A 26,144-nucleotide genomic window follows, 5' to 3' on the forward strand; every position below is an offset into this window, starting at 1 on the left:
CATTTGTTACCCTTTCTAACTTTATTCCTTCTACTTGGTATCACTTAAAATCTTATCTCCTTTAGTTAATAAACTTGTTTTATTTGTAAACTAAGCCAACCCAGTGTTTTGTGTGAATCAAGATGATTGTTAACTCCAGTTAAAGTGATAAGATGAGCAGTTTGTCTCTTTAGAGGAGCAAACAAAGCTTAATATTTCTCTGAATGGTCCAGGAAAGGGCTGGACATTGCAGAGCACAGGGTTTGGGGAAAAGTTGGGACTGGGAGCATGTTGGAGTCACTTGGCTAGTAGTGACCAAGGCTGGTGGAGACCAGAGCATAGTAGGCTACTGGAATTAGGGTTGCTGAACCGGAGCGGCTTAATACACAGACACTCTGTGCAATGCTTGTCTGTTGCCTACTAGTGACCAGGCTGGGAGCCAGAGCAGCAGAACATTTAAGGCACCCAGGGTTACAGGGCAGGCAGTGACATAATCCCTCACTAGTCTGGATTGCGCTCCACAACATGACAGACACCCTTTGCAGAAACCCATTGACTCAGTGGGATTCCATGCAGACACATGGGTTTGCCTGTGTTGAGTGACTTGCAGGATTGGGGCCTCAGCCTCAGGTCCCTAAACTGATTCAAGCCTTCCCTCTCTCATAGGGTTGGCACAAACTTCATTTATGTTTCTCAAGTTCTTTGAGATGGTCAGGTGAAAAGTGCTTTATAATGGTAAATGATTTGTAATATTAACATTGTTTATCACCACACTCTTGAAGCTCTGTACATTTGAAACTCCACCTCCCCCCATGGCACCTGTGCTGCCACAAATAATCTGAAATGAAAATAAAGCCCTTTCTCCCATTAAAATGGACAAAACAAGGCAAATACCAATTCCTTCTTTACCTAGACATTAAACTCACCTCTTCCTCCCTGTGATATTCTGCAATGAGGTTGAACGGAACAGTGTACAGAGTGCTGGACATGACTCCAAAGAGCGAGCACAGAGCCAGAGTAGAATATACCTTGGGAAACAGTCCAATAAACCCAGTGCCTATCCCAAAAAGCAGGTATCCAATGAAATAAAGTCCCTTTAATCCTACATAAGGCAGAAGAGCTTTTTGCAAGTCTGTGAAAAGAAAAGGGGGGGGGAACTGTTGAGACTAAAAATAACCCAACCTAGTAATTGCAATAGTATTTTTTCTGAGCATTCAACTATAAGAGAATCTCTTTGACAAGCTGGGATGAAGACAAACAGATCCACGGTTTGACATCAGGAGCATTTGACATCAGTTTTAGGCATTCCTGTTGGAATCGAAGGAGGTATTACACAAATATCTGCAATTGAGAGCCAAGAGGAAAGGATCCACACAGGATTATAATAAGGCCATTTTATTAGATGCATAGCTCAGCCCCCCAAAAATCTACTCACTTTTTTGCCTACAGAGAAAGTGAAAGCTTTTTTAACATTTTTTTATATATTATTCCCTTATCACCATGCCAAGGGCTAGTAAGCAGATTTTTGGCCCTGGGCTAACACATTTACACAATGATATTACAAGGTGAGATTCATTTTTATCGCAAGGTCTTGCAATACACTGTGATGACTTTCTCTTGTGAGGAGCACAGGTGGGGAGAGGCCATGAAGAGATGGGCGACAGCTGCAGGATTGCTAGGTAAAACAGAACCTTAGAACTATCCCCAGCATATCCATTCTATCTCCAGCATTCGCCTTTGGGGTCATTTTTAATACTTATGGGCCACCTCTCCTGTTGAATAGTACCTCACTTCCTGAGTAGTCCCACTGCAATGGAACAAAAACTTGGGCTCAGAGCCACAAAGGGTAGGCACCTAAAACACAGATTTAGGGTTTGGGCATCACTGTAATCCACAAAACCCCCGTTCAGCTGCTATCTAACCTTGTAGGCCCCTGAACTCACTCGGCACTTATATTTCTGCTGTAAAAGTTCCCTAGGAGCCTGGACATTCGCACTGCTGCCTCACTGTAGCTGACTGGACACCTCTCTCATACCTAAGCTTCAGTGCAAATCCATGGACTGTAGGAAGGTACATGCTCCTCTGCCTACCTTGCCTGTGGGGCCCAATCTGGTAGGCATGTTCAGATAAATAGAGTCCCTGGAGCCTAGGTCTCCCACCTCCTAGGTGTATGCCCTAACCACCAGGCTAGTGTCATTCTCTTTCTCTGGCACAGATGCTGGAGATAGGGGTGCTGGGGGTGCTGCAGCACCCCCGGCTTGAGCCAGTTTCATATACAAGGTTTACAATTTGGCTCAATGGCTCTCAGCACCCCCACTATACAAATTGTTCCAGCACCCCTGTTCTCTGGCCTTGTTTACGCTGGCAGTGGCATGCAGGGTCTATGTAGCTACACGCTGTAGTGGAAAGCAGGCTGTGTCCACACTCACTGCAGCATGTAGCTACACGGGTCAGTGAAAGGCTCTGGCAGGGGAGGGATGGGGGGGAAGGGTCAGAGGGAGCTGCCAGAGCTTTTCCCTGCTGCCTCCTCTCTGTCAGAGGCTTTCCCTGCTGCTGGAGTCTTTCACTGCAGTAGGGAAAGGCGTCAGCAGCTCCCTGCAACGGGAAAAGGCTCTGGCGGTGGGGAGGCAATGGGACATTACATTGCTAAAAATAGCCATGTAGGTGGCAGAGGCACTGCACAGGCATGTGGAGAGCCACGCAGGGCACACGCCCTAAGGTTCTGGCGTGTCTTCACACTACTCAGCTAAGCAGTGCCCATCAACTACACTGTTATTGATACCCAGGCTAGAAGGGCATGCAGCATCGGTACTCTACACGCCGCTGTACGTGGACAAAGCCTCTCTCTCTGACCCAGTGACTCGAAGTCTTTATCCAAAGTGGAACAGCTTCAAACTGGAGAGAAAGAGGACACCCCACATCAGAATAGCTGATAGCCCTGTAGTTAGAGCGCCTCTCCTGAGAGGAGGATCCTTTCTCCACCTTAGGCAAAGAAGGGGTTTGAACCTAGGTCTTCCACATCCCTAATCACTGGGATGACAGTTATAAAGTGGGCAGCAACAGCACCACCATCCCTCCTTCTTCTGTGGAGTTAGGTGCATAAGCCACCTGACTTTAGGAGGGGAGGGTCCCAATCATGGACCAGGTGCCTATCTCTGAGAGAAAGGTGAGGCTTAAGACCCACCCCTCTTGTAAGCATCTCCCATTAGCTAGCTAAGGTGCTGGCTCTTTTGAATCACCGTTTATCTCTCCCCATTCATTGTATAGGAAGTCTGCACATCAGACGCAGGCTTTGTGGATCCCATTTTTGTTCCTGTAATTTGCTAGATGCCCAAAAGTTAGGCATTGCCATGCCGAGGTCCCTTTGTGAATTTGGTCCTTGTAATATCTCTGAAAGGTATTAATACTAAAAAACAGTAGATATTCTCTCTCATCAACAGAAGTTGGTCCAATAAAAGATATTACCTCACCCACCTTGTCTCTCTAGTGTCCTGGGATCAACACAGCTACAATAACACTGCACAAAGTAGATTTTTTTTTAAACATGGGAAACAATGTTCAGTATCAAACCCATTCTAAAACACAGTGCCAGAGTACATTCCCAGGTACTTACAGGAATAGAGCGATGAAGAAATTGCATTGATGCACATGCCCCAACATCCAATCTCTACTCCTCTTTCATAGGTAAGGTAAGCTGTGGAGTTATGTGGCGCATAAGGATTTCCATGGTATACTATCTGAAACACACAAAGTGCAGGTGAGTGCTCTGCATTCACGTAGAGTCTCAGGTCCAAAGGAACCTGAGTTCCCAGTGTAGGACCTAATACACTTCAGACAGGGAGAGAACTAGAGACCAATAACACAACTCTCTGTAGCTCTCAAACTGTGCATGACCATGCATTCTGTTTTTCTTTTCTTCTTTCCCTTCTCACTTCCATTTTCCGTTTCCGTCCCTATTATTTTCTAACCTGTTCTTGCCTCTTCCCACCCACTGAGACTCTCCCTCCCTCCCAGATTCCCATCATCTCTCTCCTCCTCTTCTCAAGTTCCTCTCCCTTTTCCCTGTTTATCTCCCTCAGCCAGCTCCCTACAGTCCCTCTCAGACTTGCCTTGCGTCCCACCCTTCTTGTTGCCCTCCTCTTCTCTCTGGATTATCCGTTCTCTAAGGCTCTGTTTTCTCCTTTTTCTCACTTTGCCTTTTGCTTCCTTTCTTCCTTGTCCTCCTCCCCTCCTCTCTTCCCAATCTGTCCCTCCCCTTTTTCAACCACTTATCCCCCTTCACTTGCCTACAGTCAGTCATTCTCAGTCCCTCTCTGCTGCAGTCATTCATTCTCTCTCTCAGACTCATCCTTACACTCACTCACCCACACATACTCTTCCTTTCATTCATTCTCTGTCAGACTCATTCTCTTATTCACCTCTCACCCATTCTATCCCACGCTGTCTGTATATTCACATGCACACTCCCTGGGAAACTCACACTCCCTCTCCCCTAGTGACACCTAGCAAATGGTTGGGGGCCAGAAGAAAACAGGCTGCTGGGTGGGAGGTGTTGGGATAAGCAGTGGGAAGGGCAGCAGCTGCTGGGGATGTAGTCAGGAGCCTGACTGAAAAGCAGCAGCTGGGGCCAGAGAGGCAAGAAGACGGGAGAACCACATGGGTAGGGTAGAGCACGGGGAGCCCCTGGTTTGGAAAGTGCTTGGAGGAAGGGAGAGCTCCAGGGGCCCTGAAGGGAAGGAATCACTGATGGCAAGGAGCTGATGTCATGGTCCATAGAAGGCATCACAGCACAGTCTAGAGGACATGGAAGGGGAAGCCTGTTCATAAAGGGGGCAAGAGGGCTGAGCTGCAGGGGGTTGTACTGCCCTAGGAAAGCTTTTCTGTTGTGCTTCCAGATGAAAGGTGCACGTGGCGAATGCTACTCCAGTGAACCACAGCAGAGCCTATTACAAAGCAGCAGCAGATCTCTAATTAGTACACCTTCAATGAGCTGACTTACAGTCAAAGCAGAGAACTGGTGTGTTTGCAACAGATCTTTGTGCTTTGTTCTAAATAGTCACATGGGAATGGATGTCCTTGCAAGTTCCAGGAAACATGATTAAAATCATTATTTCATCTCTTGCAACCAAATGAGCATCAAAAGGCAGGAAGGCTTTCCTCCACCCCCCGCTACCTGACAGATCTAGTTCTATAATGAGGACCTGAGGGCATTCATCTGTCCTTTACAAAACTCTCAGTCAGTTGTTCTAGCAGTTACTGACCCTGACATCATAGTCATAGCATAGGCAAGTGCTTAAAACAATCCCATGAGAAGATTATTTTTGGGGGATGTGAGGAGATATGTACATAACTTACCTGTCCCATGAAGTCAGTGAAGAAGAGCATGTTGGAAAGGAAAGCTGTCCACCCAATGAGGTGGCTGATGCACAGACAGCGATAGTGGGAAGGCATGCTTAAAACTGCTTTCAGGAGGCATTTAATGGTCATCCGTGTCTGAACCTGGAAGGAAGCAATTAACAACAAACAACAACAACAGGGTTGCTGCTTTGAAAACTAACAAAATAGCTGACAGCAGGTCAGCAAGACCTCAGCTTTTTTCAGTTCTGGGCCTTTTCTGTTTGTTTCACTAGGAAGGTTCACTGCAATCTTGATGGTCCCTTTGTTAAGTTCAGGGTAGCAGCCGTGTTAGTCTGTATTCGCAAAAAGAAAAGGAGTACTTGTGGCACCTTAGAGACTAACAAATTTATTTGAGCATAAGCTTTCGTGAGCTACAGCTCAGTTCATCGGATGAATTCAGTGGAAAATACAGTGCGGAGATTTATACACACACAGAGAACATGAAACAATGGGTATTATACCATACACACTGTAAGGAGAGTGATCACTTAAGATGAGCTATTACCAGCAGGTAGGGAGGGTGGGGGGAAGAAAGAAAACCTTTTGTGGTGATAATCAAGGTGGGCTATTTCCAGCAGTTGATAAGAACTTCTGAGGAACAGTGGGGGGGGGGGGGAGTAACATGGGGAATAGTTTTACTTTGTGTAATGACCCATCCACTCCCAGTCTCTATTCAAGCCTAAGTTAATTGTATCCAGTTTGCAAATTAATTCCAATTCAGCAGTCTCTCCTTGGAGTCTGTTTTTGAAGTTTTTTTGTTGAAGAATAGCCACTCTCAGGTCTGTAATCGAGTGACCAGAAAGATTGAAGTGCTCTCCAACTGGTTTTTGAATGTTATAATTCTTGACTTCTGATTTGTGTCCATTTATTCTTTTACGTAGAAACTGTCCATTTTGACCAATGTATATGGCAGAGGGGCATTGCTGGCACATGATGGCATATATCACACTGGTAGATGCGCAGGTGAATGAGCCTCTGATAGTGTGGCTGATGTGATTAGGCACTATGATGGTGTCCCCTGAATAGATATGTGGACAGAGTTGGCAATGGGCTTTGTTGCAAGGATAGGTTCCTGGGTTAATGGTTCTGTTGTGTGGTGTGTGGTGTTAGGTTCAGTAACTACATATTTGTACCTTTCTTTTCTATTTGGTATCAGCGAACTAGTGCATTGGTTAGCTGGCATTTAAGGAAGTCAATGGACAGACTCACAATGACTTTGATGGGAGCTAGATTAGCCCAATACAGTATTGTCTTTCTTGATATTAATATTACTATTTATTTCCAAATTTTCTGTCAAACTGTTTTTCAGCAGAAGATTGGGTTTTCGACTAAATGGAATTTTTCACAGTGTCAGAATTCAATTTTTTCATAGAAAAACTGAATAGCAGAAAATGAAATGTTTAATCTGAAAATCAAAATATTTCCATTGTGAAATGCTACAGTGGTGCCTCATGGGAGTCATAGTTCAGATGCCTCAGGTGTTCCCATTCTCCTCTATGGGCTGGTCTTCCCACCCAGACTTCAGCTCCCATCACACATTGCTGCCACGTTGCCAGTATACACCACCTCATCTTGAGGGGACACCATGATGCCTCATGGAACATGTAGTATAACCAGGGAGCTTGGCTTATAGAAAACAATGAGAGCACAGGGTACCTGAATTACAGTGTCCATGAGGCACCATGGTGGCAGTTCATAATTTAAATATTTTGGGTTTGTCCAAAATATTTTACCCCAAATTCAAAATGTTCCATAGGGGAAGAAATTTTTTTTTTCTGAACAGCTCTATTTATTTGTATTACAGTGGCACCTAGGGCCCCAACTGAGATCAGGGATCCACTGTACTAAGCACTGTACAAGTACACAATGAGAAAGTCCCTGGCTTGAAGAGCCTACAACATAAGGGCAGATTGTGTTAGCCTTATTTGTGTTGAGTGGTGTCTTATATCACAAATAATCAATGGAACTACCCAATGAGTAAGATACTACTCAGCATAGGTGTCACAATTTAGCTCTAAATAGACAAGAGGTGACAAATGGTGGGAGAAAGAAATACTATCATCCCATTTGACAGACGGAGAATTGAGGCACAGAGAGATTAAATGACTGGCCCAAGCTTATACAGTTTGTGGCAAAGCTTGAACTGAACCCAGATCTCCTGAGTACCAGTCCAATGCCATAACTACAAGACCGTTTACAAAGAGAGGTTTTCTTACAGTTTACCTACAAAAACTGTTTTATGTGAATCTGAAATAGACTTTATGTTATTAGGCATCGGTATCGTGGCTTATTTGTTTGTACAATGCAGAGCACTGTATTGGTGGGCATTAAATAATAAAGCCATGAATTTACCAAACCGCTGAAGGTTAGGCAATTAGGTTTGGCTAAAATAATCTTTCCCTCACTTATATTTCTCCTGAAATCTTTGTAGCTAATTAAAAAACTTAAGTGGGCCAAAATCAGCCCTTTCATGTGAATGGGTGGGCAGGGTGGCAGGTAAATTGGAGTTTTTGGGGAGGAGACATCTTCCCCTCTCCCCCACCTTTTGCAGAAGGGTTGGCAAAGCTGGATAACATTGTAAAATACAGTGACCGCAGTAGTATGTGAAAGATGCTGGAGTGAAACACTAAATAAACTGCACTTTGGTATCTTTTATAGAAAAGGTCTCTGAGCAGTCTGTGCAAAGCAAAGAGGACAGGAGGCGTGGGACCCCATCACATGCACCTAAATGTAACCTGTTTTTCAAAATCACCAAACACCCAGCAGATCTCAATGAAATCTGTTTGAAGTCAATAGGATTATTCATGGGGATAAGTGCTTCTCAATATGGCTAAGGGTTACAGAAGCAGGCCCTAAACGATCTGGCGACAAGTTAGAGGACAAGCATTCAGTCCAGATGTCTATTCATATTATAACAGTTTGTCATAAATATAAAGGGAAGGGTAACCACCTTTCTGTATACAGAACTATAAAATCCCTCCCGGCCAGAGGCAAAACCCTTTCACCTGTAAAGGGTTAAGAAGCTAAGATAACCTCGCTGGCACATGACCAATGAGGAGATAAGATACTTTCAAAGCTGGGGGGGGAGGACAAAAGGTCTGTCTGTCTGTCTGTCTGTGTGATACTTTGGGAACAGATCAGGAATGCTCTTCAGAATTCCTGTAAAAAAGTTACTAAACAATCTAGCTAGAAATGCGTTAAGATTTTCTTTTGTTAAATGGCTGTTAAAATAGCTGTGCTGAATGGAATGTATATTCCTGTTTTTGTGTCTTTTTGTAACTTAAGGTTTTGCCTAGAGGGATTCTCCATGTGTTGAATCTGATTACCCTGTAAGGTATTTACCATCCTGATTTTACAAAGGTGATTCTTTTACTTTTTCTTTAATTAAAAGTCTTCTCTTTTAAGCACCTGATTGCTTTTTCATTGTTCTTAAGATCCAAGGGTTTGGGTCTGTGTTCACCGATGAAAACTGGTGAGCATTTTTATCAAGCCTTCCCCAGGAAAGGGTGTGTAAGGCTTGGGGGGATATTTTGGGGAAAAGACGTCTCCAAGTGGGCTCTTTCCCTGTTCTTTGTTTAATACACTTGGTGGTGTCAGTATAGGGTTCAAGGACAAGGCAAAGTTTGTACCTTGAGGAAATGTTTAATCTAAGCTGGTAAAAATAAGCTTAGGGGGGGTTTCATGCAGGTCCCCACATCTATACCCTTGAGTTCAGAGTGGGGAAGGAACCTTGATACAGTTCAATCACCATGAAGAACCATGAGTTTAATCAAAAGATTCATAATACATACTGAAAGTCTATGATTGCTTTTAAGGTATCTAATCTTGGAACAACAGACTAGCATAAATTAGATTAGCTAATTCACTGGTAGCCCTTAAAAAACACAATCATTGCTTTTTGCAAAAATTATGTTAACAGAACTGCTTCTCTTTTAGTGAAAGGTCTTTATAAAGCAATTTGCAAGTGTTTTTTTAGTTCGTATAGTATTTCTGATTTTGTAAACGTAGTTTTTTTTTAGTGTCATTCAAGGGTCGGTGTTGAACTCTCACAAATTTTCACAGAAGCTTTCAGCAACGTCAATTTATATTTGATATAGGACAGAAATCAGTTGAAGAGGGAATTGCAAAAATAATCCAAGCCTGTCTCATTGAAAGTACACCAGCCTGGCTTCAGATTGATACCTCTTGCCTAGACAATAAACATACAAGAGCGTGGTCCTTAGACTAGAACAAATATGAGCCTCAAGGGGTGCTTGTTTGGAAATAAAATATAAAAGGGGGACAGAATAATAGGAACCTAAGTGGTTTAGCAGTGGTAGTAAATGAACTTTGAAAATGTTCAGTGCATATGGCATGAGACAGACAGAAGATGTGTCTCTAGGGAGGCACTGGAGTGGTACACACATCTGTGGCAAGGCGAGGGTGTCTGGTCTGATACTGCTAAGCTAGGCACATCAAAGAAACATGAGATGCATAAGAATGCTATGAGTCAGGTTGGAGGAAAGGAAGATGACACTGAGAGACACAAGACCCTCGATACCAGCATCTGGGTCTCTGGCAAGCTGCTCAACTGAATGGTTAGAGAGGAAGACAGTGAAACAGCAAGAAAAGACGGGTTGGATTTTCTGAAGTATCATGTGTGATTGATTCACTGGCATTAGCTTGTGCGGTGAGAGGCCAGCTGTATTATGCTGCTTGATTATTATGTTCTTATGTGACCCGCTTTCTCTGTTCTCAATAAATCTCCCTTTCTGAGAACTTCTGTGGTCAAAGAAAGTGGTGAGTGTTTGGCACCTCAGACACTCTGAAGAGCAATGGTGGTGAAGGATATTGACTGCTGCAGCTGGTCTAAGGTGATGGCAGGGGTAAAGCAGGGAGACATTGTAATGTATAAGTTCCATAATTCTGACAAATTACTTATTTGTTGTTTGTGTCTTTCTTTTTGTCTTCCCTCCAAGCAGGGCCTATCATCCATTCTATGTTCATTCAGTTCCTAGCACAATGGAGCCTCAAGGTGCTAGCGGAATATAAACAAATAGTAATACACCTAAAATCAGGCCACTTTTATTTAGGAACCTAAATGAGGATTTGGGTGCCTAATTTTAAGCACCCAAATCTGAACATTTTGGCCACAGGATTTAGCTAGTTTCCAAAGATTTAAACCAGAGACACTTACACATAATGGAAGCAAAACAAGCAGCTCACTAGCTCATTACTCTTGGTTAGGAACAAACACATAGATTAGCATTTAATTTTCCTAGGATATCACACAATGCAATGAGGATTCTGAACACTTCTAGTTAATGTAACAGCAAAAACAAAAACCTGCCTATTTCACTTGGCTAGCATTGTGCTGGAGATACAATGTTCCCATGTTTTTCAGAGAGAATCATCTCAGCGATTTTCCAAGTTGCCTTGGCTTGAAAAAATGCCTCGATGGAATGTACAAAATGCATGTGCCAATTTACAACTCTTCAGCACCTGCTCCCACCTGGGGAACACTGGAGAAGTTATAGATATAAAGCCCCTAAGTAACAAAACGCAGCAGCCAGTTGTTTACCACTGACTCACAGTCGGGGTATCTGATTGAGAAGCAATTACAACAAAATCAGTATTGCCAGGATTTACGTTTCCATCTGAGATTGGAATACCATACTTAATTAGAGCAGTGAACACAGGTATTTTGCCTTTGGAGCTTACATGTGTACATGCCATTGACTTCAACAGGAGCTGCTCATAGGTATTGGGGGGCAGCTGGGTTTCTAGTTCTTTCTACACAATATGGTGTTCAAGCTCATTACAAAGTGGTATACTGTTAACCCCATCTGGGGAAATATTGGGAAACAGTGGCTAAGAAATTTGCCTGATCTTATATAATTAATCCATGGAAGAGTCTAGGATAGAAAACCCAGATTTCCAGCTCCTCCGTTGCCTTCTCTAAGCACAAAACAATGCTGCCTGTCCTGTAGTTTTCACCAGTCTGGCTGATGATGACAAACTGAAGGAAAGTAACTATCTCTAGAAGAATGTTACTGCTTCCATGTTACTTTTCTAGAGGACCTGAGGGTCTTGCTGATCACATCACCTGCCATTGCATCATAGGCTCCAGGCTTGTAGTATGGCTATGACCTTCCCCAAATGGAATGTTATAGGCTACAAAACAATTACCTGTGTCTGTGGTGTTTCGGTGGATTTCCCCAACTCAGATAAAGTCTTTTTTTCAGCATATCCTGGTTTTAGATAACCATTGCTGACACTCTCGATGGAACCATACTCGGAGGGTCCATCCACTTTCAACAAGAGCTTAGTTTCTGTACTGTCATCTCTGAAAGGGGCTTCGGGAATGCTGCACAAGTGTACAGTAAGACAGATTAGGAAAACCAAAGCCGCAATGATGCACATCACCTGGAATTCCGATCCCAAAAAGCTTCCTAGTACAGAATTCCCCCAGTCCATAGCACCTGTTAGGTAACCCAGGGCACCACCCAGACCTGGAGAGAGAAAGAAAGAAAACTCCACTGTCATTTATTAAAAACAAAACAAAAACCCAACCTCCAATAAGTTACTGAAGAATTATTATTAAGATGTCACAATATCTATGAGGGAATTCCCGGCATCACAAGAAATTAGAGCTTTTAGTGAATCCCTGTGTGACTGGGTATATAAACGCCTCATGGGACAGCAAAGGATTTAAGAGCAGTTCTGGGCTCAGGACGCCCCACTCCTCCGTTGGTGGTGAGTGGGTTTAAAGGACAGCTGGCCAGCTCAGTTGGGGATGAACAGAACAGGGGGAAGGACCAGCTCTGGAGGATGACGCAGCCAGACCCAGACCAGGAGGAAGAGCGTCAGGGGGCAGTAGCTCTTATGGGCCAGACATGGGTGGGCAACCCATGAGGTAGGACATGAGGTTTGCCAGGACAAACTGCAGCCTGCTGCAGGGAAGGGGGAGCTAGGAAGTGACCCAGGGAGGCACCCCAGAGTAAAAGGCATGGGACAGGCCTTGCAGGGCTCTGGATTGGAACCTGGTGGAGCAGGAGGGCCGAGGTTCCCCTACTTCCCCCAGCACAACCGCTAGGTGGGATGACCGCCAGAAACTACAACCACAAGGTGGGGTGACCACCAGACACTGCAACCATGAGGCGGGGTGACCGCCAGAGACTGCAACCACGAGGCCGCGGGCTCTGGACCCATTCACATCCTGGCATAGATAGTTATCGAGTCATGACATGAAACAGCTTCCTAAATTCTAGTTCGTCTGGATATAGAAATCCAAGTGTTACACAATAGCTTGTTGTTGTTTTTAAAAAATGAAATGATTTAATGTTCATAAGAGATGCTGAATTGACAGCCCTGGGGTACAAAGTCCTCCCATAAGCAGTACATGGACTACAGCAGTGCAGGCTCCCTCACACCCCACCCCAATGTTCTTCAAGCCTGATTTCGAGGGACCATTTCAAGAGGCTGAGATGGGAGATCATTTCCTATGGTCCACTCAGCCCCTGTCCTGTAGACTGAGAGTGCCATGATCTGAATTAAATCTAATACTAGCACAATAAGCATTGTATTCATCACATTCCTAAATGGTGAGTTAGTTGCAGAAGTGCGAGGATACGTTTTTAATAATCAGTTGTTGCTCCAGCAGCCGCTTCCTGCCACTGCATTTTACTACCACACAGGCAGTCACACCACACAGCCAACAAAGGGGAAAACAAAAACCACCCATTAAAATAAAGGCTCTATTGGCAGCTGCTACTTCATGCCCTGTGGCATGCAGGCACTTAGATCTACATGTGCATTTAGTCTCCCTTTCAGTTTTTGATTTTTATTGAAATTGTCAAGGTTCCTTCCTCACTCTGAACTCTAGGGTACAGGTGTGGGGACCCACATGAAAGACCCCCTAAGCTTATTCTTACCAGCTTAGGTTAAAAACTTCCCCAAGGTACAAACTTTGCCCTGTCCTTGAACCCTATGCTGACGCCACCAAGCGTGTTAAACAAAGAACAGGGAAAGAGTCCACTTTGAGACGTCTTTCCCCCAGAATATCTCCCCAAGCCCTATACCCCCTTTCCTGGGGAAGGCTTGATAAAAATCCTCACCAATTTGTACAGGTGAACACAGACCCAAACCCTTGGATCTTAAGAACAATGAAAAAGTAATCAGGTTCTTAAAATAAGACTTTTAATTAAAGAAAAGGTAAAAGAATCACCTCTGTAAAATCAGGATTTACAGGGTAATCAGATTCAAAACATAGAGAATCCCTCTAGGCAAAACCTTAAGTTACAAAAAGACACAAAAACAGGAATATACATTCCATTCAGCACAGCTATTTTACTAGCAATTAAACAAAAGAAATCTAACGCATTTCTAGCTAGATTACTTACTAACTTTTTACAGGAGTTCTGAGCTGCATTTCTGATCTGTTCCCAGCAAAAGCAACACACACACACACACAGACCCTTTGCTTCTCTCCCCCCGTCCACCCCAGCTTTGAAAGAATCTTGTCTCCTCATTGGTCATTTTGGTCAGGTGCCAGCGAAGTTATCTTAGCTTCTTAACCCTTTACGGGTGAAAGAGTTTTGCCTCTGGCCAGGAGGGATTTATAGCACTGTGGACAGAAAGGTGGTTACCCTTCCCTTTATATTTATGACAGAAATAAATAAGACGACTTAATTGGGACAGCAGCCGGGTTTGAAACCAAGATTTTCAGAGCTAAAAGCAAGAACCGCCTCTTCTGGAGCTAATGTGGTAACACTAACAGGGATGGACACAGTGAGTGAAATCATGGCCCTGCTGAATTCAGTGGGAGTTTTTCCATTGACTTCAGTAAGGCCAGAATTTCACCTGTGTAAGAATAACAAGAAATTAAACTGACTTCAAGCAGTGGAGACTTGTGTTAAGCACTGAAGGTGCCAGGTTCAAACCCACAAACAGATAAATTACATTTTCACTTCTTTAAGGGCCTTCCTTCTGGGAATTTCAATGCATTTGTAAACATCAATGAATTTAGCCCAACAGTATGCCAACATTTTTATGGCTGACTTAGAACAACGCTTCCTCAGCTCTTGTCCCCTAACACTCCTACTCTACTTGCGCTACACTGATGCCATCTTCATCATCTGGACCCATGGAAAAGAAGCTCTTGAGGAATTCCACCAGGATTTCAACAATTTCCATCCCACCATCAACCTCAGCCTGAACCAGTCACACCAGAGATCCATTTTCTGGACACTACAGTGCAAATAAGCGATGGCCACATAAACACCATCCTATACCAGAAACCTAATAGCCACTATACTAATCTACATGCCTCCAGCTTCCATCCAGGACACATCACATGATCCATTGTCTGCAGCCATGCTCTAAGATACAACCACATTTGCTCCAATCCCTTAGACAGAGAAAAATACCTACCAAGCATTCTTGGATCTCTATCAAGCATTCTTAAAACTACAATACCCACCTGCGAAGTGAAGAAACAGATTGACAGAGCCAGAAGAGTACTCAGAAGTTACCTACTACAGACAGGCCAGACAAAGAAAGTTACAGAATGCCACTAGCCATCACCTTCAGCCCCCAACTACAACCTCTCCAGCGCATCATCAAGGATCTACAACCTATCCTGAAGGACGATCCCTCACTTTCACAGACCTTGGGAGATAGGCCAATCTTCACTTACAGACAGCCCCCCAACTTGAAGCAAATACTCACCAGCAACTACACACCACACAACAAGAACACTAACCCAGGAACCCATCCTTGCAACAAACCCTGTTGCAAACTCTGTCCACATATCTATTCAAGGGACATCATCATAGGACCTAATCACATCAGCCACACCATCAGGGGCTCATTCACCTCCACATCTACCAATGTGATATATGTCATCATGAGCCAACAATGCCCCTCTGCCATGTACATTGGCCAAACCGGATAGTCTCTACGCAAAAGAATAAAAGGACACAAATCAGACGTCAAGAAATATAACATTCAAAAACGAGTCGGAGAACACTTCAACCTCCCTGGACACCCAATTACAGACTTAAAAGTGGCAATTCTTCAACAAAAAAACTTCAAAAACAGACTCCAAGGAGAGACTGCAGAACTGGAATTAATTTGCAAACTGGACACCATCAAATTAGGCCTGAATAAAGACTGGGAGTGGATGGGTCATTACACAAACTAAAAACTATTTCCCCATGCTAATTTTCCCCCCTACTGTTACTCACACCTTCTTGTCAACTGTTTGAAATGGGCCACCCTGATTAGCTCTATGAAAGTGATTTTTCCTCCTGCTGATAATAGCCCACTTTAATTGAATTGTCTTATTAGAATTGGTAAGACAACCCCCATCTTTTCATGTACTCTCTCTCTCTATATCTTCCTACTGTATTTTCCACTCCATGCATCTGATGAAGTGGGTTTTAGCACACGAAAGCTTATGCTCAAATAAATTTGTTAGTCTCTAAGGTGCCACAAGTACTCCTCGTTATTTTTCCTTTCTAATGTATCTACGCTGGATCCTTCATCAGAATCCCGTCAGAGGCTCCTTTGCCTGTATGAGAGTCCTATTGAGCTTATTGGGACGCCACATAGGAGGAGTCAGATCGAAGCAGATCCCAATGCAGGCTTAGGGCCTTCATATCTATTTGTATCTCTACCCTTTTTTAAATGGATTCAGACCTGATACAGGGCATGTAACTGTGTGTCTAGTTCTCTGTGTATTTAAAATCTCCCCACTGTATTTTCCACTGCATGCATCTGATGAAGTGAGCTGTAGCTCACGAAAGGTGATGCTCAAATAAATTTGTTAGTCTCTTAGGTGCCACAAGTCCTCCTTTTCTTTTTGCGGATACAGACTAACACAGCTGCTACTCTGAAACCTGTCTAGAAATACAGTAACATTAGAGGAAAAAATGCTGGTCCAGAGATTATTCATACTAATCTTTGGCATATATACTGAGAGAGTAGAAGCTATTTTCATTGCACACCCATGGAAAAGTATGAAACAGCAGGGATGTTTAATATTCTCTGCTGCCTGTTCTGCTTTTCCACTCATTCATTAACGCTCCTTCCTTTTTTTAGTTGGTATTCTGTGCACAGTTAAAAGGAATCAATGTTTCCTTTACTAAGAACAAACACCCATCTCGAGTTAACCAACTTCCCCTCCACTCCTAGATGGGAGAAGGGAGGCTGTATTCAGACTTGTAATCGATCTTACACTGTAATATCTCAACCTAACCATCACTGAGGAATTAGAATTCCGTCTGGCTCTTAATACCAAAATTGACTCCTGCAGATCTCACTCCTGTGAATAATTCTGACTAACATGAGTAATCCCACTGACTTCCATGGCTTGCTTGTGTGAGCAAGGATTGCCTGTATGAGTAAAGGGTGGCAACACTGAGTTCTACAATATATTAACTAATCTGAACCAGAGAGAAAAAACACCAATACACACCAACTCATTAACCATTACAATATTCCTACATGCTAGATACTGTACTGTGTGGGGTTTCTCCTCTGCTCTACTCAAGTTAGAAAAAATAATCTAGATATTTCCTCAAAAATGAAAGAGCAGGAATGCAAAGAAACTGTGTAAAATGACAGAGTAAACATTTAAATTTGTGTACTGTTACATTAATGTGTAATCTTTTGCAGAGTAGTGTGATAGGAGTGTATTTTCTTTAGAGGCTGCTAAAATCCAGAGTAGAATTTTCTTTTACTCTAGTTTTGTGTTAAATGATTTCAATAAAAAAAACCACATTTTTTCCTGAGACAATACCTAGTAATTAGTGACTGTCCATGAATCAGTTAATGTTTGTAATTTGTTCTGAAGATGAGAAGCTTCACAGATGTAATTATTTAATTAATATTACTACTGCCTACAATTTTTGTAAATCAAGCTTTCAGGAAAACCTAAGATCAATAGGAATATTGCCTTGGAAAAAAATTCCAAAGGAAACTAGTTTTTAAACAAATAAACATTCTTTTGCAGTCTCACATCCCAAACATGTTAGCACTGAGACCAAAAACTTTAAGGGACTATCAAAAAAAAGTGACAGGTTTCAGAGTAGCAGCCGTGTTAGTCTGTATTCGCAAAAAGAAAAGGAGCACTTGTGGCACCTTAGAGACTAACAAATTTATTAGAGCATAAGCTTTCGTGAGCTACAGCTCACTTCATCGGATACATTTGGTGGAAAAAACAGAGGAGAGATGTATATACACACACACAGAGAACATGAAACAATGGGTTTATCATACACACTGTAAGGAGAGTGATCACGTAAGATAAGCCATCAACAGCAGGGGGGGGGGAAGGAGGAAAACCTTTCATGGTGACAAGCAAGGTAGGCTAATTCCAGTAGTTAACAAGAATATCAGAGGAACAGTGGGGGGTGGGGTGGGGTGGGGTGGGGGGGAGAAATACCATGGGGAAATAGTTTTACTTTGTGTAATGACTCATCCATTCCCAGTCTCTATTCAAGCCTAAGTTAATTGTATCCAGTTTGCAAATTAATTCCAATTCAGCAGTCTCTCCTTGGAGTCTGTTTTTGAAGCTTTTTTGTTGAAGGATAGCCACTCTTAGGTCTGTAAGCGAGTGACCAGAGAGATTGAAGTGTTCTCCAACTGGTTTTTGAATGTTATAATTCTTGACGTCTGATTTGTGTCCATTCATTCTTTTACGCAGAGACTGTCCAGTTTGGCCAATGTACATGGCAGAGGGGCATTGCTGGCACATGATGGCATATATCACATTGGTAGATGCGCAGGTGAACGAGCCTCTGATAGTGTGGCTGATGTGATTAGGCCCTATGATGGTATCCCCTGAATAGATATGTGGACAGAGTTGGCAACGGGCTTTGTTGCAAGGATAGGTTCCTGGGTTAGTGGTTCTGTTGTGTGGTGTGTGGTTGCTGGTGAGTATTTGCTTCAGATTGGGGGGCTGTCTGTAAGCAAGGACTGGCCTGTCTCCCAAGATCTGTGAGAGTGATGGGTCGTCCTTCAGGATAGGTTGTAGATCCTTGATGATGCGTTGGAGAGGTTTTAGTTGGGGGCTGAAGGTGATGGCTAGTGGCGTTCTGTTATTTTTTTTGTTGGGCCTGTCCTGTAGTAGATGACTTCTGGGTACTCTTCTGGCTCTGTCAATCTGTTTCTTCACTTCAGCAGGTGGGTATTGTAGTTGTAGGAATGCATGATAGAGATCTTGTAGGTGTTTGTCTCTGTCTGAGGGGTTGGAGCAAATGCGGTTATATCGTAGAGCTTGGCTGTAGACAATGGATCGAGTGGTATGATCTGGATGAAAGCTAGAGGCATATAGGTAGGAATAGTGGTCAGTAGGTTTCCGATATAGGGTGGTGTTTATGTGACCATCGCTTATTAGCACCGTAGTGTCCAGGAAGTGGATCTCTTGTGTGGACTGGTCCAGGCTGAGGTTGATGGTGGGATGGAAATTGTTGAAATCATGGTGGAATTCCTCAAGAGCTTCTTTTCCATGGGTCCAGATGATGAAGATGTCATCAATGTAGCGCAAGTAGAGTAGGGGCATTAGGGGACGAGAGCTGAGGAAGCGTTGTTCTAAGTCAGCCATAAAAATGTTGGCATACTGTGGGGCCATGCGGGTACCCATCGCAGTGCCGCTGATTTGAAGGTATACATTGTCACCAAATGTGAAATAGTTATGGGTCAGGACAAAGTCACAAAGTTCTGCCACCAGGTTAGCCGTGACAGTATCGGGGATGCTGTTCCTGACGGCTTGTAGTCCATCTTTGTGTGGAATGTTGGTGTAGAGGGCTTCTACATCCATAATGGCCAGGATGGTGTTTTTAGGAAGATCACCAATGGACTGTAGTTTCCTCAGGAAGTCAGTGGTGTCTCGAAGATAGCTGGGAGTGCTGGTAACGAAGGGCCTGAGGAGGGAGTCTACATTCCAGACAATCCTGCTGTCAGGGTGCCAATGCCTGAGATGATGGGGCGTCCAGGATTTCCAGGTTTATGGATCTTGGGTAGCAGATAGAATACCCCAGGTCGGGGATCTAGGGGTGTGTCTGTGCGGATTTGTTCTTGTGCTTTTTCAGGGAGTTTCTTGAGCAAATGCTGTAGTTTCTTTTGGTAACTCTCAGTGGGATCAGAGGGTACTGGCTTGTAGAAAGTGGTGTTGGAGAGCTGCCTAGTATGAACAAGAGGCTACTAGGCAGCTCTCCAACACCACTTTCTACAAGCCAGTACCCTCTGATCCCACTGAGAGTTACCAAAAGAAACTACAGCATTTGCTCAAGAAACTCCCTAAAAAAGCACAAGAACAAATCCGCACAGACACACCCCTAGAACCCTGACCTGGGGTATTCTATCTGCTACCCAAGATCCATAAACCTGGAAATCCTGGACGCCCCATCATCTCAGGCATTGGCACCCTGACAGCAGGATTGTCTGGAATGTAGACTCCCTCCTCAGGCCCTTCGTTACCAGCACTCCCAGCTATCTTCGAGACACCACTGACTTCCTGAGGAAACTACAGTCCATTGGTGATCTTCCTAAAAACACCATCCTGGCCACTATGGATGTAGAAGCCCTCTACACCAACATTCCACACAAAGATGGACTACAAACCATCAGGAACAGTATCCCCGATACTGTCACGGCTAACCTGGTGGCTGAACTTTGTGACTTTGTCCTCACCCATAACTATTTCTCATTTGGTGACAATGTATACCTTCAAATCAGCGGCACTGCGATGGGTACCCGCATGGCCCCACAGTATGACAACATTTTTATGGCTGACTTAGAACAACGCTTCCTCAGCTCTCGTCCCCTAATGCCCCTACTCTACTTGCGCTACATTGATGACATCTTCATCATCTGGACCCATGGAAAAGAAGCTCTTGAGGAATTCCACCATGATTTCAACAATTTCCATCCCAACATCAACCTCAGCCTGGACCAGTCCACACAAGAGATCCACTTCCTGGACACTACGGTGCTAATAAGCGATGGTCACATAAACACCACCCTATATCGGAAACCTACTGACCGCTATTCCTACCTACATGCCTCTAGCTTTCATCTAGATCATACCACTCGATCCATTGTCTACAGCCAAGCTCTACGATATAACCGCATTTGCTCCAACCCCTCAGACAGAGACAAACACCTACAAGATCTCTATCATGCATTCCTACAACTACAATACCCACCTGCTGAAGTGAAGAAACAGATTGACAGAGCCAGAACAGTACCCAGAAGTCACCTACTACAGGACTGGCCCAACAAAGAAAATAACAGAACGCCACTAGCCATCACCTTCAGCCCCCAACTAAAACCTCTCCAACGCATCATCAAGGATCTACAACCTATCCTGAAGGACGACCCATCACTCTCACAGATCTTGGGAGACAGGCCAGTCCTTGCTTACAGACAGCCCCCCAATCTGAAGCAAATACTCACCAGCAACCACACACCACACAACAGAACCACTAACCCAGGAACCTATCCTTGCAACAAAGCCCGTTGCCAACTCTGTCCACATATCTATTCAGGGGATACCATCATAGGGCCTAATCACATCAGCCACACTATCAGAGGCTCGTTCACCTGCGCATCTACCAATGTGATATATGCCATCATGTGCCAGCAATGCCCCTCTGCCATGTACATTGGCCAAACTGGACAGTCTCTACGTAAAAGAATGAATGGACACAAATCAGATGTCAAGAATTATAACATTCAAAAACCAGTTGGAGAACACTTCAATTTCTCTGGTCACTCGATTACAGACCTCAGAGTGGCTATCCTTCAACAAAAAAGCTTCAAAAACAGACTCCAATGAGAGACTGCTGAATTGGAATTAATTTGCAAACTGGATACAATTAACAGGCTTGAATAGAGACTGGGAATGGATGAGTCATTACACAAAGTAAAACTATTTCCCCATGGTATTTCTCCCCCCCACCCCACCCCACCCCGCCCCCCACTGTTCCTCTGATATTCTTCTTAGCTGCTGGAATTAGCCTACCTTGCTTGTCACCATGAAAGGTTCCCCCCCCCCCCTGCTGTTGATGGCTTATCTTAAGTGATCACTCTCCTTACAATGTGTATGATAAACCCATTGTTTCATGTTCTCTGTGTGTGTATATAAATCTCTCCTCTGTTTTTTCCACCAAATGCATCCGATGAAGTGAGCTGTAGCTCACGAAAGCTTATGCTCTAATAAATTTGTTAGTCTCTAAGGTGCCACAAAAAGAAGTGAAAATGACTACACTGATTTTCATTATCCCAGAAGAGAAGAAGGCTAAAGATAATGTGATAAACTCAGGACAGACAGCTGCAAGCGGGGGTGGGGTAGAAAACAGTCCCAGAAGGAGGGCTAGGAGTCCCAGAAGGAGGGGTAACTACAGGTCAATCAGGTTCACCTGAGAAGGGAGTTACCTGATATCAATTAGGACCAGCTGATTCCAACTAAAGGCTGCCTGAGACCTTTTTTAAACCCTCCCTTGTTAGGAGAAGTGGGGCTAGTCAAGCTGCCAGTAGGCAAAGAGTGGCAAGACAGCAAGCCTCACTAGGAGGGGAAGCTGCATTCCCTCCCATAAGGGAGAAAAACCAACTTAAAAGACTGGCTGAGAGAAGGAGCGGACTGCCCCGTGCAGCCAAGAGGGACTGTTTTACCCCAAGCCCGTCTCACCAAGGCTAAAAACAGCTGAGTCTGGTGAGACTGAGAAGGTGCCTTGCCACAATAAATAAATAGCATAAGCAGTGCAAAGTACGTTGCAAATGAAATGCTGTCTCCACTGACGTCAACAACAAAGCTACTGCTGACTTCAAGAGGATTAGGAGTTACCTTGAATTTCTAAAATTCTTATATTTTTTAGTACTGTACAGTGTTATCGGTAGCACAGGTAAATGTGTTTAGCTAACACAGTACAAGGCCCTGATCCTGCAAGCTGATCTATACAGGCAGACCTCCTATGCCTACATGACAACCTATTAACTTCAGTGGGGCTCTGCATGGGTGCAAGGATCCATATACAAGGAGCAAGTTGCAGAAGAAGGAACTATACCTGCCCTCCTGCCTAGGAGAATTGAGGAGGAGTAAGGCAATACCACTACCAACAACAAAAAGTTACAGAACCAACAGGATGTGCACATGCCTTACTTATGCCGTAATGTGATCTTACTGTTATCATTGTCCTTCCTTTCCCTCCCTTGACTGATTATGACTCTTATTCGTTGTGTTATGTTGACTTTAGACTGTGTGCCTTTTGGCACAAGGACTGTATCCTTGCTTGATCTGAGCCTAAAATACTTCTGGACACATGAAATATCACGGATGATAATAATAATGATTAAGCTGAGAATGTCTTTTTTGAGGAAAATGGTCCTCCTTCTTGTACAGCATTGAATAAGATTAATATTTGGAGTCTGTTTCATCACAGATCAGCATCACTCACAAATGAGACTTGCAGCTGCACAACTCAGCATTTGGCAATTAGGCTCTTATTGTGTCATATGTAAAAACAACCTAAAAGAGGAAGGGATGCATTTAGTGTACATGCTATAGAGACTCACGTCTTCATTTGCACATAACTAATAGTTGTGCTCTTTGTCAAACAGTTTCTATCTAGGTATGTATAATGGATGAAATGGACTTAATTTGCAAAAAGTCCAAGTAATCAGGATCTATGAAAATAAAATGTAGGTGGGCAGGAAATTCCCCAACTAGGGGCCAGTGCTCCAGGCACAGGATCTTTGCCAGTCGCCACTATTCCATCTTCAGGAACTGAACAACAATCATAGACGCCACAGACCATCTGGTCAGCTCCTATCATAGCCCTTCCATATTGGCCTATCCAGAGCTAGCTGGAGACCCTTTTAGTGCAGGCAACTTTCTGTGATCCCCTGTGTATCCTCAACATAGGACTTAAGGAGAACAGAGAGCCTTGCCCTGTCCTTCTGCACCATGAGTGAATTTCACACAGTATATAAAAATGTAACAAACTGAACCAAAACCCTGGACCCAAACACCCCCAAAATTTGTGGAAATTTGGATTTGGCCTTAAAATGTATGGATCTATTAACTTCATCTTGGTCTCTACATCTATATAACAAGTTGGCTCCAACCTGCATCTGAATACCACTAAAGTTTGGGTCCAATAAATGCAGCTTAGGCATCTCTCCTTCTCTTTTTAATAAAGGAGTGTTATTCCTTTTATCTTCTGTGGACACTGAATCCAGATGATATTCACTAACTTTGCTGGGGCGGGCGGAGAGGGGATGGGAGGAATCAAAACAGGCTGCAAAACTCAATATGTCTTTTTTAAAAGTGGGAAAGGGAGAATGTTGGACAACTTTGTTCAATCACCCTTAACCCTAGGAAGGCATTTTTGCAAATGTCACTTTTCAGTCTATGCCTGGAGCTTTCGGCAACAGAATCCCTGCAGCTGTAGTCACAAGCTGACCTTTGCCAGAATAAAAGCCCAGCAACAAATCACTCGTGATTTAGGCATAGGATCAGATGATCAGTTCATTCAAGAAGATTAGAAGTGCAGTGAGAGGAAAAAACCCTACTGCTCACTTCCTGCCCCCAGAGACAGTGAGTGAGAGAAGGGGCCCTGCATACCTGTGAGGAGAGCATGGTAATGAAGACCCTTCTCTTTATCCTGATGAGAGCAAACATCAAATAAATATGCTTTGATGGGACCATCGATAAAGTCAGCTGCAAAATCAAAGAGCACTACGCCCAGCATGGTTATGACTATGGCCCAGGTCCGCTGCTTGCCTCGCTCAGCGATCAAAGCTGCAAAAAGAAAAATAAACTGACTCTTACAACAGCATCCCTTTACAGTAGTTTATAGACTAAATGCAGCAGAGTTGTGACTCTGAGAGTGATATTTTATTTCTCCCTCAGTGCCTGCAAACAATGTCTTCATATGGGGAGACACATCCCAGTTAAGCCAGCTCAAGGTAAAGCTAGCAGCACAGCAGACATTAGTTCAGAGAAATGTACTCTTCTCCTGAATAACCCATTATAATAGCAAAGGTAGCTTTCCACCAGGGCTGCTAAACTTCAATAGCTTACATCCTGAGCTGAAACATAATGGCCTCTAGGATGTTATTCTTATAGAGTTTTGCTCAAGATTTCCAGTGCAAAATAATCCCCAAGGAGTTGTTTCTTATCTATTATTCACCAGCACTACATGTTCCTGAATTAAACACATGCATGAATAATGACAGGTTTCAGAGTAGCAGCCGTGTTAGTCTGTATTCACCAAAAGAAAAGGAGTACTTGTGGCACCTTAGAGACTAATAAATTTATTTGAGTGTAAGCTTTCGTGAGCTACAGCTCACTTCATCGGCATCTGATGCTCACGAAAGCTTATGCTCAAATAAATTAGTTAGTCTCTAAGGTGCCACAAGTACTCCTTTTCTTTATGCATGAATAATGACTTTATACGCTATGAACACCAACTCTGGCTTAAAGGTTTTGGAGCAGGGAGGTGGGGAAGGGCAATACTTATTCAGTTGCAGAGGTCAGATTTGAACCATACAAATAAAATCTACTGTCAAATTAAACGAGTCATGTGTTAGCTCTTTAAATCTGGCTGGGCCTGGACATTATTGAGATGAACTTTGAAGCAACCGCACCAACATACAATAAATTGTACTCGCACAGACAAGAGTACAGAACAATCTGGCAAATAACAGGCAGCATTAGGGTGGAACCTGGAAAAGATCATGTTGTTCCTCAGTTCTTTCAGTGAGACCTAGTCATGTGATGCTCCTGTTCTCACCTTTATTTATAGACAGAAAAAAACTCTTTTCTTTCTGGTTCAAAAAGCAGGATGAGCTTTGTCTATTTGCTCAGCACATGCAGCTCACTCACCTGAGACCATCATGTCTCCATTGAGGTACAAAGCCATACCCAGCAACATCATAATGCCCAGAGCCAGGATGTAAGGGCGCCGCTTGCCCCAGCCAGAGGTGCAGTGGTCACTAGCTGATCCCACCACAGGCTGCAGCACAAAGCCCAGGATGGGGCTGATGAGCCACACCAGGCTGTAGAGGCTCTTGGGCAGCCCCACACTGAGCAGCACCGGGGTGACAAAGGCAGCTTCCACTGCATAGCAAAACTCCCGGCCAAGCATGGCCATGCTGTGCATAATCAGCCTAACCGTGGGCTTTTTGACAGGCTCCTCCTGGGGGTCTCCTCCTGCCAAGGATTCCAACACAGCTTTTTCCTTCCCTCTGCTGCTGTCCATGCCAGCAATGCACAGCTCGGATGGTGATGGAAGTCCCCGACTGAAATCCTGTTTCATTAAAGTCATTGGACCAGCTAAGCCTGAAGTTCCTGTAAGTGGCTCGGAGGTTTGCTCTAGCTCTGGATGACAGGGAGCCTGGCTCACATACTGAGAGGGAAAGGTCTGGAGTGGAGGAGGGGCTCACATACTTTCCTGCCTCTAAGATCACAAGTTAGGAAAGGAGGGGGTGGGGAAGTGTATGTGAAGATTAGCATAACTGAGCTTCTGGCGATCTGGAGAGCTCCCAACTATCCATGAGTGAAGGATTATCTTTCCAGGGAAAGAAGAGATAATGGGTGCCCATGTCTCGTGGGCTGGGGCATAGGTTTGGCCTAAAAACAAAACTACTTTTACTGCTAGAAGGCAATTATGATACGAAGCACGTAGGCCCACATCCTTCCATTCAGCAAACAGCCTGAATACTGGGTTGTGTGCTCATTCTTCATGGTAGTGGGAAGCTTGCTGAATAGCTGTAAAGTC

At 43.9% G+C, this 26,144-nt stretch overlaps 1 protein-coding gene across 2 annotated transcripts in view; it reads right to left on the reverse strand.

Moving 5' to 3' along the window:
* Positions 1 to 25,734, reverse strand: part of SLC45A2 (solute carrier family 45 member 2) — a 37,066-nt gene extending 11,332 nt beyond the window's left edge. Inside the window, exons 1-6 of one of the 2 annotated variants that reach the window (XM_038403746.2) lie at positions 25,250 to 25,734; positions 23,987 to 24,163; positions 11,545 to 11,867; positions 5,335 to 5,478; positions 3,593 to 3,716; positions 906 to 1,111 (exon numbers count right to left, since the gene is read on the reverse strand). In XM_038403746.2, the coding sequence (XP_038259674.2) occupies positions 906 to 1,111; positions 3,593 to 3,716; positions 5,335 to 5,478; positions 11,545 to 11,867; positions 23,987 to 24,163; positions 25,250 to 25,691 (1,416 nt within the window). In that variant the 5' untranslated portion in view covers positions 25,692 to 25,734. The remainder of the gene's footprint in view (positions 1 to 905; positions 1,112 to 3,592; positions 3,717 to 5,334; positions 5,479 to 11,544; positions 11,868 to 23,986; positions 24,164 to 25,249) is intronic. The other variant, XM_043514502.1, reaches the window with a different exon arrangement.
* Between the last annotated feature and the right edge of the window lie 410 nt (positions 25,735 to 26,144).

Source organism: Dermochelys coriacea, chromosome 5 (genome assembly GCF_009764565.3).
Source record: "Dermochelys coriacea isolate rDerCor1 chromosome 5, rDerCor1.pri.v4, whole genome shotgun sequence".
In the NCBI taxonomy this organism is placed as follows: domain Eukaryota; kingdom Metazoa; phylum Chordata; order Testudines; family Dermochelyidae; genus Dermochelys; species Dermochelys coriacea.